Source organism: Triturus cristatus, chromosome 5_1 (genome assembly GCF_964204655.1).
Source record: "Triturus cristatus chromosome 5_1, aTriCri1.1, whole genome shotgun sequence".
NCBI classification, from domain to species: Eukaryota; Metazoa; Chordata; class Amphibia; order Caudata; family Salamandridae; genus Triturus; species Triturus cristatus.
In genome coordinates, this window is record NC_140587.1 from 896,510,014 (window position 1) to 896,528,547 (window position 18,534).

The 18,534-nt window shown below is 43.1% G+C and overlaps 1 protein-coding gene across 1 annotated transcript in view; it reads left to right on the forward strand.

Annotated features, from left to right (window-relative positions):
• LOC146831579 (1,25-dihydroxyvitamin D(3) 24-hydroxylase, mitochondrial-like) overlaps positions 1–18,534 on the forward strand; it is a 185,818-nt gene that overhangs the window by 52,836 nt on the left and 114,448 nt on the right. Inside the window, exons 5-7 of the mRNA XM_085603949.1 lie at positions 1,923–2,016; positions 10,038–10,134; positions 10,266–10,357. Coding sequence (XP_085460075.1) covers positions 1,923–2,016; positions 10,038–10,134; positions 10,266–10,357 — 283 coding nt within the window. The remainder of the gene's footprint in view (positions 1–1,922; positions 2,017–10,037; positions 10,135–10,265; positions 10,358–18,534) is intronic.

The window sequence follows — 18,534 nt, forward strand, 5'->3', positions numbered from 1 at the left end:
GATTGGAAGTCAACATTTACAAAATATTTGTGAATTTGGCTCTGTGTGTTACATTAATAGAGACAAAAAACAATAGGTACATATTGATTGATTTAATTATCTGTTATTATTAAGATACTTTTGTTCAGAAACATTCGTTTTTGAAAATTAGTATTTTTAATTTTTCAGTCGGTCTATCAATGAGGCAGTTATTTATGCTATCTCAATTTCATGATTTATTTTTGAAGTCTGAGCAGAAAAAATCCTATTAGCACATTAACCACATTTGAAAATATTTTGGTGCTCTTTATAAAGCCCTTGAATAGTAACATATAAATCTTAATCAGAAAGTTACCACAGGAAGATTATGAAAATCATAAATGATTTAAGATGTCACAATCAATGTGTTCACTAAATGAAGGTCTCCGTTTAATGATAAGGAATTTAAACAATTTGTACAGTATTTTGGGGGAAAGCATCAAAAAGACAACACCCACATGGCAACAAGCCAATGGAATGGTAGAGAGGTTTATGATAAATATAAAGAAAGCATATTTGGAGCAAAAATTACTCAGATTACAATCCATCAAGCACTGCGAAAACATATTCGAGATTATCGTGGGACTTCCGCATAGTTTAACAGGAACAGCACCATCTCAGTTAATGTTTGGACATGTGCGAAAAACTAGAATTCCTCAAGTGTTAAAGTCTTTTAACAAAGAGCTTTGGGGCATATTATCAACAAATGGCGTTAAAATTATTGCCGCTTTAGCGTCAGAAAACTGCCGCTAAAGCGGCGATAATGGGCTTGATAATATGCCCTTGAGAATTCCCATAGAAGCCCATGTTCTGGTGTCAACATGGGCTTCTATGGGAATTCTCTGCAGCATATTATCAAGCCCATTATCGCCGCTTTAGTGGCAGTTTTCTGATGCTAAAGCGGCGATAATTTTAACGCAGTGCTTGATAACATGCCCAATAATTACATTTTAGGAAAAGATTATCTTGCAAAGGCAAGAATGAAGGAAGATGCAGATCTCATGAGAAATGACAAAGTGTCAAATATTGCTCTAGATTATTGTAAAACAGGTCCAGAGAAGGAAGACAGACCCTGTATTTCATAAAGTACCATTACAGGCCACACAAGTCAAAGGATGTTTTCCGCAGAATCTCCATCCAGATCTGTCAACAGAAATGTTTCCCATTTCAAGAAAATATCTGAACAAGATCATGGAATAAGATATTATGAATTATTTAGAAAGAGAATGGTGAAACTTGAAGAATCAACAGCACAGAGAATACAAGTAGAGCTGAAGAAGATGCAGTAAGACACTGTCCAAGTAGAGTTGTGCTCTGTTCACAGAGTCTAATCGAGCAGATATAATAAGCATCCAATAACTTGATTTGTCTTAGTCTCAGTAAATTAATTTTATTAGTTCATAATTGTTTGTTTCTCGTCTCTCTTCTCCTATTTCTTTAAGTGGGGAAGATGTAATGTATTGTGAAGGCATCATTTAAAACCTTCTAGAAGGTTGAGGACTGATAGGAGCAGTACAGAGAGGCTGTGAGGGAATAAGGATATATACGCTGTTGATGCTGACAATCAATTATATTTTAAAATTCAACAATTCATGCCTACTTCTCAACACTAGTTTATTGTCATGAAAGGCATTTTGCCAAGTATAAAGTGTATTTAAAAGATGGTTTAATCTGACCGTTCACAGGCGAATTCTGGTGACATATTATTACGTGTAGTTATAGTTTGCTCTTGTACTCTCCCATCTGTGTTTCTTTTCCCCTCAAAAAAACTCTGACGCACTGTGTTCCTACGCTTTGAGATCATTGATTAGATGCCACTTGTCAGATAGCTTCAACCCATGGTTCAGATACTTCAGTTTTTTTGATATACATTTTTCTTGTCCCATTTTTTCTTCTTTTCCTAGTGAGGGGCAAGAATGGCAGACAATGAGGAGGGCATTCCAAACAAAACTTATGAAACCAAAAGAAGTTGCAAAGCTGGATGTAAAAATAAATGAGGTAATTCATTTCTATGCTGTTATTTGCTGCTGGCAACGCCTGATGCCGAAATCTTCAATATCTTATATAATAATTATGATAATAATAATTCATATTTGTAAAGCGCGAACATATCACCCATTAAGGGTTTAAAGGCGCTGGGAGCTGTTGGGGAGATTAAGTGAGCTATCACCTTGAGTCACATGATGATGAGCTGAGCTGCCGCCAGCGATCAAACTGCGGGACCCGTGTTCCGGAGTCAGCTGGTCTGGCTGCTGCGTCACACCTCTCCCTCTTCTTTCATGTGGGTCATGGTTTCACGTGCAGCCACCCTTGAACTTTTCTGGAGGGACTACATTTGACACTTTGAAAATATTTATTAGTTATGAGAGGCTTTTGTGTTACAGTTGCGTAGAGTTGTGAAAGAGTTTCACATAGTTGGAACTAAACTGAACATTTTGGTCTGTTCCTCAGTATTAACTGTTATCTGGTCGACAATAAAAATAACAGCACAAATGTTTTCAATAGAAGCCTTTGTAGACTAGCATTTGCCTTTGTATCAGTTATTTTTCTATATAAAAGTCAGTTTAGCCTAAACAGTGAAAAGCTTTGTGACTTTATCTTTAGGACAAAACCCACTTTCTTGCTGTTTTTAGTGAATTAATAAATCTAAACATCTAGACGTCATTATGTATACAAATACAAATGGAAAGATAGGCTTCTGTGACAGTTTACAAACCTAGTTCACATGCACATAGACTAAGGTCTTGATTAAGAGTTTGTAAAATGGGTTACACTGTCATAACTGTAAAGGATTTATGGCACTTGTTTAAGGCAGACAGGATATGCATCACATTTTTGACAAGTGACCCAACCCCTAAACTGTAAATCAGGCTCTAATAATCTTAAAGGCAACAGACCCAACTTGACTGATGTTCTCATTCAAGCTATAGTTACAAATCAGCGATAGAAGTGATGAGCATTGCATGCATGATCTTGGCATTGAAGAAAATTTGCCAGGGACAAATTTTTAACCCTGAGCTGCTGATGCCGAACTTTAGTAGGCATAATAAAGTTTTACTTCTTCATAAACCAAAAACAGTAGGACAGAATGAGCTTGCTGTCTACAGTACACTTTATTTCTATGTAAATCAAGTTTGGAAATTGTTGGTGCAGTGATTTTTCTCTTTTGCATATGTTCAATTCTATTAAAATAAGCATTGGAGGTCGGATCAAGAAATATTTTAAATTTGCACTATTACAGGTCCATGGTGGTAAGTATGGCGGTGCTTCATGCAAACACTCAGGGTCTGATTCACAAACGGCCTCCGCAGTCACTGTGGAGGCCTCACGGTCGCGAATGGGTCCCGCACTCATGGTGGACCTCCACAATGGGACACTGCTGTACGGAGTTCCTACCACAAGTGCGGGACCCCCTCTGCAACTGCGTGAATCAGGCCCTCGGTGCTTAATCTAATCCAGTTTTCACAGATAAGGCCCACCGGCACTCATTTCTGGGGACCAATACTTTTTTCTCCATCTGACTTTGATCGAGAGCAAGAAAAAAACACAAAAGAGGAAAGAGAAAGGTGAAAGCCTGCCACAAACAGAGAAAGCAGGGATGAAAAAGAACCGGCAAAAGTGAGATAAAGGGGCATGGAGTGTTTGGTGATGTATTAAAGAAGCTTGAGGTGGAATTATGACAATGCAGCCTTGGTATTCGTCACTCTAACATTCAATTGCACTGGCCATTGAGTTCTGAGCAAAACGTTTGTGCCCGGCCCTTATTCATTTACAAATTAGGCACTGCAAACACCTTACATCACTGCAGTATAAAAGCAGATTTCTGGAGAGAGTAGTATGAGAAAAGAATATTTTTTACATATTGTTGTGTGGCATTCCTGCGTGAGGGTTATGCGCTGTATTTTTTCTTTTTAATACTTATGTGCTGCATTAATTCAATGTGGTTGTATGATGTTTGCTGTGCTGAATATATTTCATGACTCTTTGTTGTGTTCTGCCTAGTTATGATTTGTGTTGTGACGTTATGTTGCATTGTCTATGTTACTCTGTTATGCAATGATGTCAACTAATACTTCAGTGATGTCAACAAATACTGCTTCATATCCAGTAAATGCAGCATATGCCCTTAAAGTTCCCTTGACAAGCAAACATTTACCACTGATTAAGGCCCTCCTACTAAGCGGTCCAGTTAATTGCAATGTGTGCTTTAACTCCTGTCACCAAGCATATGGGAATTATGAGTTCTGATAAATTTTGGCCGGTCTTACCCGCTGATATTTATAAGGGAATAAATGTCTGGTATTTACCATACTAAAGGATGTTGGTGAAGTAGGCACCAAATCCGCATGTTATTCTCATAAACCTCGTAATTGGGTGATATTCATCCAGCAGCGTCCGAGGCAGGTAAACGCGGTGGGGCAGGGCGGGGTGGGGCGGGAGGGGGTGGAAGCCGACAGATGACGGAAGAGATACATTTAAATAAATAAATGCAATTTATTCCACCGTCTTTCGAGTCCCCCACTTCTTCCACTCCACCAGGGCCGGACTGACAATTCCGGGCACCAGGCAATCCCCCGGTAGGCTGGATGGGGTGGGGGCCGGTTTTATGACAGGGGGACGGTTTTGTTGCTGGGGCCGATTTGGGCGCTGGCGTGACCGAGCAAACTACAAGCACACAACAACTATCTGCATAAAATGCAGCTGCTGCCTGGTGGTGCTGCACTCACCGTCCATGACATGTCCGTGATGGATGTCATGTCATCACCCGATTTTATTTCATTTAGGCTAGCAGCCCTGAGCATATATTATGTATTAAAAATCCGCTGGGTGGTGGCTGCACTGCACGGCACTGCACAGCACTTCCATGCGCGTCTTCAGTCTCCGCCTTCGCGTCTGCGCGGCACGTCATTCACCCTTAGGGTGGGGGTCTGGAGTCAATGGACCTGGTGGTGATCATGCGCAAGCGCATTGGGGGTCGCGCATTAAAAAGTACGCGTGACTGAGAGGCAGAGGAGGCCTGAGAGTGAGACCGAGAGGCTGGAGCGGAGCCTGGAGGGCCTGACCCCATAATTTTATTATTTGTAGCTTGCCCGGGCCGTGTCTGTAGGCTGCCGCTCGGCGCCCGCAGGTGAGTGATGATCAGCAATACAAATGCAATCCTTATCCCACCCTGATCAATTAATTTATGGCCAGGCACTGTCTCTGGGGGAGTCGGGCCGGAATTAAAAGCAAAAGCCTGGTTAGGCCCCGGCCCGGTTCCGCGACCGCAGCAGTGGTTATTATTCAACGTGACATCAACAGTTACAGTTTGAGTAACAGAGGGAAACGTTCTGTCTACTGTCTCACTCGTGGCAGCGTTTTTAGGGCACTGGAAGTGGTTTAAAATTAAACTATTAATTTATTAATTTTAACAGCTGTTAATGCCCAATCGTTTTATGGCTCGACCTGTGCTTTGGAATTTGGGTCCATGCCCTGGCTTAATACTCCCTATAGAATTCGTGGCTTGGCCAACTCTAAGTAAACCTTCTATCAGTGACGTCCTAAAGCAAAGTGTCTAAGGCGTACGTTAGCACAACATAAAAAAAGGTGTCCTAGCGGTGTCCCACAGCACAGGAGGAAGAGGGCTGCATGTACCGTGACGTCACAGAAGAACGCCGAAAACAAAGCACAGCAGGCAGAGGGCTCCATGTACTGTGACGTCACAAAGGAACATCCCAAAGCACAGGGGCAGAGATCACGGGTCAGCGCCTACAGTGACATCCAAAAGCACGGGAGCCAGTGCAGTGAGATCCGTGTACTGTGAAGTCACAGGGCATGGTCTCGCATTGACAATCTAAAGCACAGTAGGCAGCGTTGTCACAGAACATGAGCTACCAGCATTAGGGGCACCGTTTGGAGTATGGTGTACTGCTGTACTGGGCAACCCCTACTTCACCCACTAGGAACGGAATAGCGTCTTTCATGCAAAATACTACCTACAGAAGTTGAAACAACATTCCAGCACAGTCTGAGCGACAAGGGACTACATTGCAACTCTCCAACATTGACAGCTGTCACATCCCGAAAACGAGCGCACGCTTTTATCTTGGCACACCGGAAGCCTAATTACAGGGCATTTTCTCTGCCCCGATTTAACCCCCCACCTTCCCGCTCCCACTGCCAACCACTTTCTGGACAACAAATTGTCCTTTCTTCCTTGTCTATTCCATAAGTTACAGAACTCTTCCCGCTGTTACTCAAAGATCGGGTGAATGCGCAAAGGGCTGCCATGTTATACCTCCACCGTGATAGTGCCTAGATGCTTGTGCGTTTTCAGGGAAATTTGTTTCACTTTCTAACGAGCCTCACCTGTAACAAAACATGTCCGGCTCAATAGAATATTGTGCAGTGTTCACCAAACAAAATCTGCTTACATTTTGAATAGCTTCACAATGAGGGGAGGCGCATGTTTGTGAAGCTGTACCTCGGGAGGGTGGACAGCCCCACCACTTTCCGACCACAAACGGACTTATACTCTGCACTTGCCCTGTGCTGTCAAATAAAAACACACCTTGTTCCAAAATAGTGCTGACGGGGGTGAAAAAAAGGCGATCTTCACTCGCTGGGAGGGCACTGTCCCAGAACATAGCCACAGGGAGCAGTGTTCGAAGTGTGCGGGATTGGCAGCCCGGCACGGCGTGCCCCTACTTCTTTAGTTACATAGAATCCGTTCCCCTACTTTGTTATTTTAAACATGCTTCCCGGAGGGCAGAAGTTGCTGAGGCCGATAGTTAAGGTTTTGGGGATGGCCGGAACGGGCAGAAAAGGAAAAGGACTCAGTCTTTTCCTTCTTGCCCAGAGAACACAAGGATAGTGTCCAGTTCTCCTGCAGCTGGCAGCTGCCCCCCCCACCCTCTTTGTTCTCTATCTTCCCTCTCTTTCTGTCTCGCTCCTCCCCATTTAGTGAAAACCAAGACTTCAAGAAACAGGTATTACCTTCTCTTTCCTCCGTTCATTTATTTGCTCCCCTGTGAAATGGATCCAAAAAAGAAAAAAAAACACTTTTGCTGGAAACGTAGTTTTTTTTGACATTTTTCAATTTCTAAGTGCAGCCTCGGGGTGGAGAGAAATAAAACATTAAAAATATGAAAAATAACTAACTAACTACAGCAAGACAGAGTGGTTGCAAGGTAGGTAGATGGATTTATTCACACATGAACACATTAGTGCCACTTTACAGTGTTTGCCACTGAAGCGGTACTTTTGTTTTCTCGTTGCTCTTTGAACGACTGGGTGGGAAAGTGCACTATTCCTGGAGGTACTGAAGTACCTGCTGGATTGGTCAATTGGTAAACAAAATGTGGACCGCGGCTCTGTGTTCACGAATGCGGTCTTTTTAAACCATGCTGCTTAGGCTTTGTGAGGATATAGGCAATGGCATTGAAGTGGGTCCCTTCTGGGCCCTGTAGTCATGGCCTTAACTTTTCAGGCAAAATCACTCACTAATTTCTGAATAAGAAGTAATAAAAGAAAAAGGTAACCATGTTGTTTCTGCTTACATTTCACATGCTTTACCTAATCTTGCATTCCCTATAAGCGTTTGCTTTTTCTAGAATGTTGTCAATTTTGTTTTAGGCAGCAAATTGCTCTTGTCTAGTGCGTAATTTGAATTGAGTCACATCCAGGTGTTTATAGCCGGCCAGTGCAGTGCAACTTTCTCTCAGTGGAGCAGTATGGTGTTCAGTGGGAGAGACGATGTGGCACTATGGTCAGAGCTGCTGAGTTTGGAACTGGGTAACTAGGTTCAGCCTTCATGACCAGTCCACCAGACCACTCCCCCTGAGGGAGCACATTCCCATGCTAAACCTTACAAGACCCTCAAATCTTAAAAGCCCTGGTGTCTTAGCACCAGCACGTGGACCCTAGCAGTGGCAAGTGTGGGTTAACCTTGAACACCTGTCCGCCACAATTCATTCTGAAGTTCACTTCCAGTCTTGCAGGCAGGCCTATGAAGCACCACACCATAGAGTGACAGTGATTCTGTCACTGAGATCACAGGACCCTTGAGCAGGGTGGCTCAAAGGTCAGGGCGGCCGCACCAGATGCTGACCAGCCGTGGTCCATGCAGGTATCAGCGGTGGGTCAGAGGGGCTGGGTAAGGGGGATTACGAGGGACAATGCAGAGGGAAAATTAAATAAATTAATAATTTTCCCTCTGCATCGCCCTTCGAAATTCCCCCTTAAACGGACCACCTCCCCACCGCTGTAACCTGCATGGACCGTGGCTGGTGCTGACTTCAGTTGGGGGCATTGTGTTTGCAAGTATAATATGGTTTTAAAAGCCCTTGCTGCCTGCTTCCTGGCCTCCAACAATTTCTGGCACACCTCTGACTCCGCTCACTGACCCTATCCACAGGTTATTCCTGCCCTCTGATTCTCCGCCCACAGTTCCCCTACTTTTTTCTCCCACTTCGACCACTGACAGGGAAGAGAATTATTATTATGCACACATAAACCCTTTCTTCTCACCGCTACAACATTAGCCTGAGCTGTGGATTCTTAGTTTTGTGCACAGGGGGGCTGTGGACTCTGTCAGCTGTGTGCGCAGGGGGGCTTGGTCTCTGTCAGCTGTGTGCAGAGTTGGGGATTGATTTGAACTCTTTTAGCAGTGAGCAGACTAAACGCTGTGGATTGTCAGCAGTGTGCAGTGGTGGGGCTGTGGATTGTCAGCAGTGTACAAACGAAGGGCTTTGGATTGTCCGCCCTAATATCAAACAGTTTAAGGCTTTGAAAGTGATTCATAGTCAGATCCAGGGGCAGATTGGGGGCAGTGGGGTGCTTGCAATCATCTCCTCACCACCGCAGACATGTTAAGGCAAAGGGGCAGTGGAGACACCAGCAAAAATGGCAGGGAGGGAGGAGAAGATGGAAGGGATGAAGAGATGAAGGTGGGAGGAAGGGATACGTAAAGGAGGGAGAGAGAATGTGAGGAAAGACTTCTCGAAGGGAAAGATAAATGAAGCATGAGAGTGAAGGGCAAGGGGTTGTCTGGAGGGATGACAGGAGTAGGGGAAGGGGGAGAAGAAAGAAAGAATAGGCGCGGAGAGAGAAGAGCTAGAAAACTGCTTAGGACAGATGGAAGGAAGGGAGTTTGCAAGGGAATGAAGAATGAAAGGTGAAGGAAACCAGTGAGAAAGGGAGGGAACAACGACTGAAGAGAAGAAAAAGGGAAAGATGGCGGTAAGAGAATGAATGATTGAGGAAGGAAAAGCGAGAAGCCACAATGTGTCTCGGCTAGAAAAGCCTACAAGGCTTATATCTGAGGTACGAATCTTGACAAAGCCAATTCAGCCATTCAGCCTTCCGAGGTCGGTACATTGACTCCCTTTAAATTAGGTCATAGCAGCATGTTATTTCTTCTCAGAAAAGTCAAACCCTACTGCATTACGAGCTATGAGGTGGCCTGATGGGGGGGCCACCTCCATGTGCTTTGTAATGAAAAATGTTCTGTAAAATGCACCGTTTTGGTCTGTCTTTTTCCAAAATTTGCTTGGGGGAGAACCCCCACCAAACCCCCCCAAGTAGTGGTCGGGCTCGCTCGCTACGCTCGCTATGTGCCAGGAGGGGGCTGGTCTGGCAAATTTGCCAGGGCTGATTTCAGTTCCCAGTCCGGCCCTGCACTCCAAAGCCCCGCCGCTCTTACCTGCACAAGCCACAACTGTATTTATCATACTTGAAAAATCCTGACTTGGCAGAGTTGTATTTTATCTGATGTTATAAATATCACATCATTCACTGGTTCAATTGTGAGGAGTGCCTATGTTGGTTGAATAGGGCTGCTCCAGCTCTTCAACCATTTAAGACAAGAACCAGCACAGGACCGTAGCAGAGAGCCACTGTACTGTACTGTAGCTTACAGTGTTTGGCTTAAGTGTAAGTGTTAGGGTCCTTCATTTCTTACAAAAAGGCATTTGTGCAAGGATATTACGGATAGTATACATCTCATCTGATGGTAATTATATGTTTTTATGTTTCATCAGGTCATGGCTGATTTTATAACAAGCCTTGGAAGAGCATGTGATGAAAATGGATGCGTTAACGACATCTATTTTGAGCTGAATAAGTGGTCATATGAAAGTAAGCTTTCAGTTTCATTTTGTCGTTACACCCATTTTAGCATCTTACAGCTTAGGTGTTCATCCAAATAATGCATTATCGCGTCTCTTTAGAGGTTTATTTGACACATGATTTTTTTCCATTTCAACTAGCTATTTGTTCGGTACTCTACAACGTGAGATGTGGGCTGCTGCAAGAAGCATGTGGAGAGGAAGCTCTGCTCTTCATAAAGTCAGTAAAGAAGGTAATTTTTGTGATACTTTGACAACCTGTATAAGGGTAAGAGAACTATACTTGCAGATCTATGGATAGAATATAAGTACATTGGCGCAGATTTAAAAGAAAGTGACGTATCTGCAGAGACTCGTCACTTTCCCTGCGCCAACATGCAATACCCTTGCGTCACCATGGATGCACCGTATTTACAATATGGCGCACCTTGACACAAGGATTGACAGATGCGGCAGAAATTCTGACGCATCTGTTGACGGAAAAGTCATGCATTGCTGGAGTTGTGTTGCAAGCACGACGCAACTCCAGCAAAGCTTAGGGGCACCCTATGCCTAACATGCTGTGTCACTCCTTACGCCTGCTTCAAGCAAGCGCAGGGTTTTGACACAGCATGGACGTAAAAGTGACTCAGTGAAAACTTGTAGATTGCACTGTGTCACTTTTACGGGGCTTCCTGCGACGGAACTCCCACCCTGCATACATTAAACCTGACGCAGGTTTAATGTGGTGCAGGGCTTCACAACGTGATGCATCTCCCTAGATGCGTCACGTTGTAAATGAGCTGCAACTTTTACGCTGCGTCACGAAAGTGACGCAACAACGGTGCAAAAGTGACGCAAGGGGCTTGTAAATCTGCCCCATTGTATGTATACCATAACTGTCGCAATATTTCATTTGTACATTTTATAAAAAGTATTTTATGCTTGTGTTTTAACGGGATGGAATCAGATGTTTATGGATTAAGATTAGTACTAATGTTTTCGTTGGATTTTCTTTTTTGATGGCTTTTTAACAAACAGTGTGTCAGGTTTTGCAAACAGAATACGTCATTAGTGTCTATACTACTGAACTCAGAATCTGCATGTCATTTTCTGTCAGGGGACATTTGGGGACAAAGTGTTACACTTGCCGAGTCAGATATCGTCAGACTGCAATGGCGCAGATGTACTAGCATTCTGAGAACAAGCATTGGCAAAGTCAAAAGGTCTCGCAAATGAAACCTATTTGCTTCCCCAGTGCTTATTTTACCCCCTAGAAGGATGCAGTGCAAAGTGCAATGCCATCTAGATAAAAAAAGCTTTTTTAGTCTTTTTTCGTGAATTGGGCCCCTAACATTTCTAAGAATAGAAGCATTATGACCAAAGATAATGAAGGGCAATATCGTAGGAGCCTCCTGTGGCATTCAAGGCATGGTAGTCATGTTTAAATAAAATCTTGAGCCATTATCATTTTTCCGTGTATTAATAAAATTGCTCTTTACAGTTTGATACAGATGTATCTCCAGATGCGTTATGTTCAAACATGTCAGAGGAGTATAGTAAATGGTTTTCACCGACATGTGTTATTTTCTCTACATTAATTGACAAGTGAAAGAAACCTATGAGCCAGATTTAGCAACATTTTGTACTGTGTTTGCATCACAAAAATGAAGTAAACCTGCAGATTTTTTTTTTGTTGTTATTTACTTTCCGGTGCAAAAACTTGTTTTGCGCTGGAGAGTTGCCTAAATGTAACGCAAAGCAGCACAAGGCATTTTTTACGTTATTTAGCATCACAGGGCATTACATGGGTGGTACATAAATGTTCCCAAGTAACCACCCATGCTTTTTGATGCAAAAGCCTATCTACCAAAAATTTGAGACAAGGATTTGCATAAAAAATTAACGCCACTTGAAAGCAGGCGTTAAAAGGAGAAATGTTTTCTTTCTCCTCCAAATTTGCATGCTTGTTGCATTGTACAGTGCACATACAAAATAGGAAGCGTTTTAAAAATTGTATAGGCATAGCCTTTTGAACTTGAAGGGAAGCCTTCCAGTACAATACCTATGCTAAACTTACACATACACCCTTGCACTATGTTGCATATGGTCTGTGCGTGGTGCTCGGCAGTAAAATTCTGTGCTGGCACTATGGAGAGGGGAGGAGAGAGCCATATCTCTGCAGAGATGGTGCTCTTCTTCTCTATCCTACTCCCACAAATCAGTGCAGCATTTTTTCCTGTGCTGCATTGCATGAGAATTGAGTAAACCCGGCCCTTTGCTTTTATGGCTGAGGTGCTACCACACAAAAACTTAGGGGTAGATTTAATGACATTTTGTGCTGGGTAGGTGTCACAAAAGTGACATTAACCAGCACAATTTTTTTCTTCCTAATTTAATTTCCGTTTTGTACTGGAAAGTACCCTGAAAGTAACTGTTTGTGTTACTTAGCGACAAGGGGCATTACATGGGTGGTACCACCCATGCCTTTTGACACAAAACCCTAGCTATAAACAATAGTAGAGAGAGTTTCGCGTCAAAGGTTTATGCCATTTGAAAGGAGGCGTTAATAGGAGAATTTTTTTTCTCCTTTCTTTTCTGACTTTGCATGCATGCTGCACTGTACAGCATACATGCACAGTAGGAAAAGTTTTAAATGTGTGTCTACATATAGTATTTTGTACTGAAAAGGTCCCTTTCAGGCATTGCCGGTACAGGTAAGAGTGGTGGGGTGGGGGGGAGTTGACATACAACGGGATAGGGAAAATCAATAAATAAATAAAACCACTTACCTTGCGCTCGCTGCATCGCCGAGTCGGCGATGCAGCAAGTGCAAGGCAAGTGGTTTTATTTATTTTATTTTCCATATCCCAACGTATGTCGACTTCCCTTCGCCCGCCCTGCCGCACCGCTCTTACCTCTACTGGCTGCGACTGGTCCCTTTCCAGTACAAAACCTATGGTAGACCCAGGCGCACGCCCTAGCACTATGGCACACTATGATGCACTATGTGAGCCTGGCGCACGGCAGCTGAAATCAGTGACGGCACTAAAGAGAGGGGAAGGAGGGAGCCATATCTCTGTAGATATGGCACTCTCCTTCTCCCTCCATGTCATGTAAGGCAGAGCAGCATTTTTGGCTGCTGCGCTGTGTAACTTTTTTGGAAATCTGGGCCAAAGACTGTTAACCAAATAATTTTGACCTCAGTTTACAAGTCTGAGGGAAAGCTGGGGTCTTTTCACATGACAGTCAAACTGTACTTCAAATGTGTGTGTGTTGGACACTGTCCTTCGTTGACACTGTATAGCATTCAATCAAAAAGTAACATTTTTATCAATAAATAGTAGCACAAAAAAGAAAGAGCCCCAGCAACTGCATTTAAAAGTTGAGATATGTTTGCAGTTTCGATCTTGCAGCATTTTTAGTAACATATAGTCCAGAACGTCGGGCTACCCACAGATTTGTTGTCTTACAAAGGGACGATGAGGGTCTACGCTTAACTACTCCAGCAATATTTCACAGAAAATTTGAATAGATTACGAAGTAACTGGCCAACCCACCATGACTGGTGGGAAAGGGCTTTCAAACAGGGTAACAACCTCCCAGCAAAGTCTCAAATGCACCTTCTATTGAGCTTATGTTAAAAGGGGCCTTAGAAAATCTGTTGAAAAATAATGTAACACTGCATAGGCTGTTAGCAGCATCTTCTAGTTGTCAAATTAGTAAATGTTCTTTTTGTACTATGGGTAGTTTAGCCTTCCTAGTTTCCAGGTCCTTTGTCTCTGTTGCCATCCTGCACAAAGTCATGCTGGCAGGTTACATGAGCAGACTGTGCCTACCCCTTTGCCCTAGGTCTCTGCAACGCCCTACTCACAGGGCATTCAGCCTGAGCGTTGATTAAATAGCAAAGACATTTAGGATGTATTTCAGTAGAGTCTTTCCTGTTAGTGCCAGTGAGGGCCTGAAAATGTCTTTCTACCAGATCCTCCTTCCAGACTATTCTCCTGACCCAATATACTCCCATAATCCCTTCTAACCTCCAACTCATCTCGCTTACCATTTTCCTTTTACACTATTACCTTAATATTAACTCCATTAACCTGGGAGCTCCAAAAACCCATTATGTTGTTGCCACCAGGTTGCTAATGGATTGACTCTTATAACAGATACATTAACTGGTTATCATCAGAGTATATCTGTGAATCCGTCCTTTTTCACTTCGGGACAGTCCCAAGGAGCACTTACATTGGCTAGGTTTTGTCATTGGGTGTGCCTGAGCGCCTTCCTATTGGTTGGGCTCCTCTTTCCTCACTCTTTGAGCTCTTCAGATCATTTACCAGGTCTGCCTGTAGCTAGTGCTTGGATTTGAAATTGCCTTTGTTGCTTACAGTGGGACTCCAAAGAGCATTTACCATGGATGTCTGTAAAAAACGTACATTGACATAGGATGCTCCTCTGCTGCTTAAACTCAACGAAGAACCATCAGCTTCAACCATCTAGGATCAAATCTGTATGTGCAGCTACTTCTATATGTTTGAAAGAAGGGGACCCCTACATAACCAATAGGTTTGCTATACGCAGGGACTATAACAATGTTAGATAAAGGACAATAGCAAACTTTACTAAAAATGGCAATAGTTGCCAGGTATATATCTACACGTGATTAATAAATTCAATTCAGAGTAGAGATCCAAAAAGACATATTTGGGTGTTTATGATCATTTATTTGTTATTTTTACAACAAAAAGATAAAGTATCTATATACAAAAACAGTGATTCTTTCCAGAATATGCAAATAGTGAACAATAGTTCTAAATTTAATATAAATTCATATCCTAAGAAAATAGTAATACGGTCAATATAGTAGTCGATGGAAGCAAAGCGGCAGATGGAGACTACGCGCGTTTCGGCAAAGCTGCCTTCATCAGGGGAACGTCTATTGCATAGTAATAAAAAGATGACCCAGAATTTAGAATGCCCGAAGGTCTAGATGCAACCTCGTAACTGATGTGCCGCAAAAAAGGTTGAAATATTATTAAAATAGTTGTTTGAATGCACTACGGACGAATAGTTACGTAATATTGTTGCTAGATAAGTTGGTACATATGTCAATATTGAAGCCGTAGTTTAAGCGCAATATACTGCAAGTGTTTACTTCATGTTGTTGAGAGGTATGTTGATAAATGTATTGATATCTTAGTAGAAAATAGAAGAGCAGTAAAAAAGGGGGGGCCTTAGCGATAGAACTTCTCAGGTCTTCTGGCGATGAACAGGATGGATGCTACTTCTCACATCACTTTTTCCTTTTTATGAATGAGTACAAACAGTGCATATTTGATATTTCTATATTAGATTTATCGTTTTTTAAATTTTACAATATATGGCAGCAATAAACTCATGGCATCAGAAAATGTAAACACCCACTTTGTATAGCATATAAGTAAAAGTGGTATGTGCCTATTCCAGAAATAGAGCAATGCAACTTAATTAATCTTACATCGTAGCGTTAAAGAGTGGTACAATGCCTTCCCTATATACATCACCAAGTCAGGGGTTTGCCTTGTGTTCTCGAGATCCCCCCAACTCTCTCATATCCTGTTTACTAGGGTATCCTTTGGGCTCATAAATGGGTTTTCTTTCCTATGTGACTCAACCCAAACATCTGCTCTATTAGGACTACCATTTGGAGCGGGTCACTTTAATTAGTGAGTCACAAGCTGAGTGGCTCTGAGAGCAGACAGGTGGGAGATTTATGCCAAGGGGGCAATGACTGCAGACTAACAGAAGAGACATCTCATGGTTGCAAACGATTGCAGACTTTTAAGAGATCTTTGCATGAAAGATTCTACAGATTTAAAAGGCAGGGCGGCTTTTCACACATGTCTCTGCACACGTGAATTTTTGTCCACACCTAGGTGACCATTTTTATCTGGATGGTATACACCAATGCCAGGTGGAAATCTCCACTTATTAAAATAATTACCAAGGCTCCACTACTTCAGATGGAACCTCCTGCCACAGAAATTACAACCCTACAGTTACTACTTATAACTTTAATGGTTGGATTTCTACCATATGCCTGTTTGGGGAATTCTCAGCACCAGTGATAGAGAAATCCGCTGTCGGAGTGGAAAACTGAATGAAAAGGGAATAGCGAAACATCAAACACACAATGTAAATCTCACTTACATGACACACACATATAGCATAAAGTGGAAAAGGATTGTGCTAACTACTTTGCATTAGTGTTAAAAGAGATAAGTCCAATTAGTGCTGATCGTGTTGGAACAATGGTAGCCTATGGACATTTTCACATTGCATTATATCCCTGAAAGCATCAAGGGTTATTGTTGCCTTGGTACTAGATCACAAATTAACTCAATAGAGTAGATGCTTCAGGTCAGCCTGTTACTCTAGACTTGTTTTTCTTAGTGAAAGCAAAGGAGCAAATTAAGGAACACAGGTGATCTTGCATAAAAATATTTAGTAGAACAAATAAAGAATTTATTGTCTTTGGCCCTAAAGCTCAGCTCTATGAGAAGCACTAGACTGCATTTTAGCTTGAAAGGACATAATGGTAATGGGATAGCAGAAAACCCACAATCTTGAAACAAAAAACTGATACACTTAGGACCTGTTGGCTCTTTTATAAATTGGGCCAACCCTTTAGCTCTTTTGATAAATGCAGGTCCTAAGTAATGAAAATCTGAGAAGGACTCTAGAGGAATAACATGAAATGAAAATCGTATGCAAGACTTTCCTATTACTAGACCCTTACATTTCGTACAGTTAGGATTTAAATGTTTGTACGTTCAGAATTATTCAAACTTTACTAGAAGCTTACGTAAAGTGATTTCAAAATGTCCTACATGCATACAATCATCTGCATTGATTAAACAAGGTAGAGAAGAGAGAAGGCATATCCGGTGAAAACTGAGACAGCACAGATGGAAGATCAATTAAAAAGACATCTAATAGTGTCATGATGTTGGACCCGGCCCCGACCAAAGCGAAGCCCCGACATCGAGGCACCACGAACTGGCCAGGGGGTGCCGCAGGAACCATTCATCGCCCCCGGCGGAGGACAGTATCGATGGGACCCCCAACTGTCCTCCCCTCTCTAGGTGTGATCGCCCGGCACCTCTCGTGGGCCTGGCGCCTCTCATGCTGGGCGTCTGGCCACCTCCACCCGGCTCCTCCGCCCCCACCGGGCGCCTGGGTCCGGACATCAAAGGGCTCCAGACCTATATCTGGGGCGACCCCGCCACAGACCGGCAGTTGTATCCCGGAGTCGAGAGCCCTGCTGATTGAATCGCGGCTGACCCTACGGAGAAGAACTCTTGTCGGAACCATCACGAGCCCTGCTGACTGCGTCGCGGCTCCTTCTTGTGAACACCTTGAAGCCACCCGGAACATCGGAGCCCTGCTGACGCTGTCGCGGCCCAACCTCGCTGAAGCCACCCTCGGAGCCCTGCTGACGACGTCGCGGCTCGAGCTGAGCAGAAACCATCTTGAGAGCCCTGCTGATTTGATCGCGGCCCTCCACGAACCATACGCCAGAGCCCTGCTGACGCCGTCGCGGCTCGACCCCTCCGAGATCCGGAGGCCCTCCAGCTTGAGGATAAGAACTGGGCCCCAGGTACCCTCGTACCGCACCCCTGCTAAAGACTGTCCCGCTACCCCCACCCTTCCAAAGAGACACTGAGACTTTTGGTGGATCCCTCGATCCCTTCGTGTAAATATTGACCTCGTAACCTTTTTATCGCTTATAAAGAATTGCTTGTCTTGAGACAACCTCCTGGAGTCTTGTGTGGTGGTGTTACTGTGCTAGTACGTGATAGGAGAAGGATCTCTCAGGAGACTTCTCGGCAGCGCTCGGCTACTTCGTACAGTGTGAGGGCCCCCCCCTTGGTGGTCTCACCGACCCCTCGGGGTCCGCCTTCCAACACATGATTAACATATTACCTTTGTAATTTCAGTGGTTGACACCAAATGAATCCCTTTTGCATCCAAAAGCAAACCATTCTCTATCTGCATTACAAAAGCATAACAAAAAATGTGTTCATTAAACTTTTGGTACTGAATAGGAATTTACAGGAGCTGTAGTAATCAGCGTTTCACATAACCAATTGTTGCTTTACTGACAAAGACAGTCAAAGGTATAGTTCCTCTTTTCAATCTGACATACTTAGTAATCAGAAAATAATGTCTTAGCCCCTGTTCTATTGCATCAATACCTTCCTTGTAACCTGCTTGACATTTTTATGTTTAGAATTATCCATGCAATATCTAAAAATTATTTTGAATACATATTCATCATTATGACATTAAAAATTACCTACATGAAACAGTAGTTCGTTAAAATAAAATCACCAACAATATGCAACAATATAATTGATAATAGATATATATCCTGGAGACAGTGCCTCTT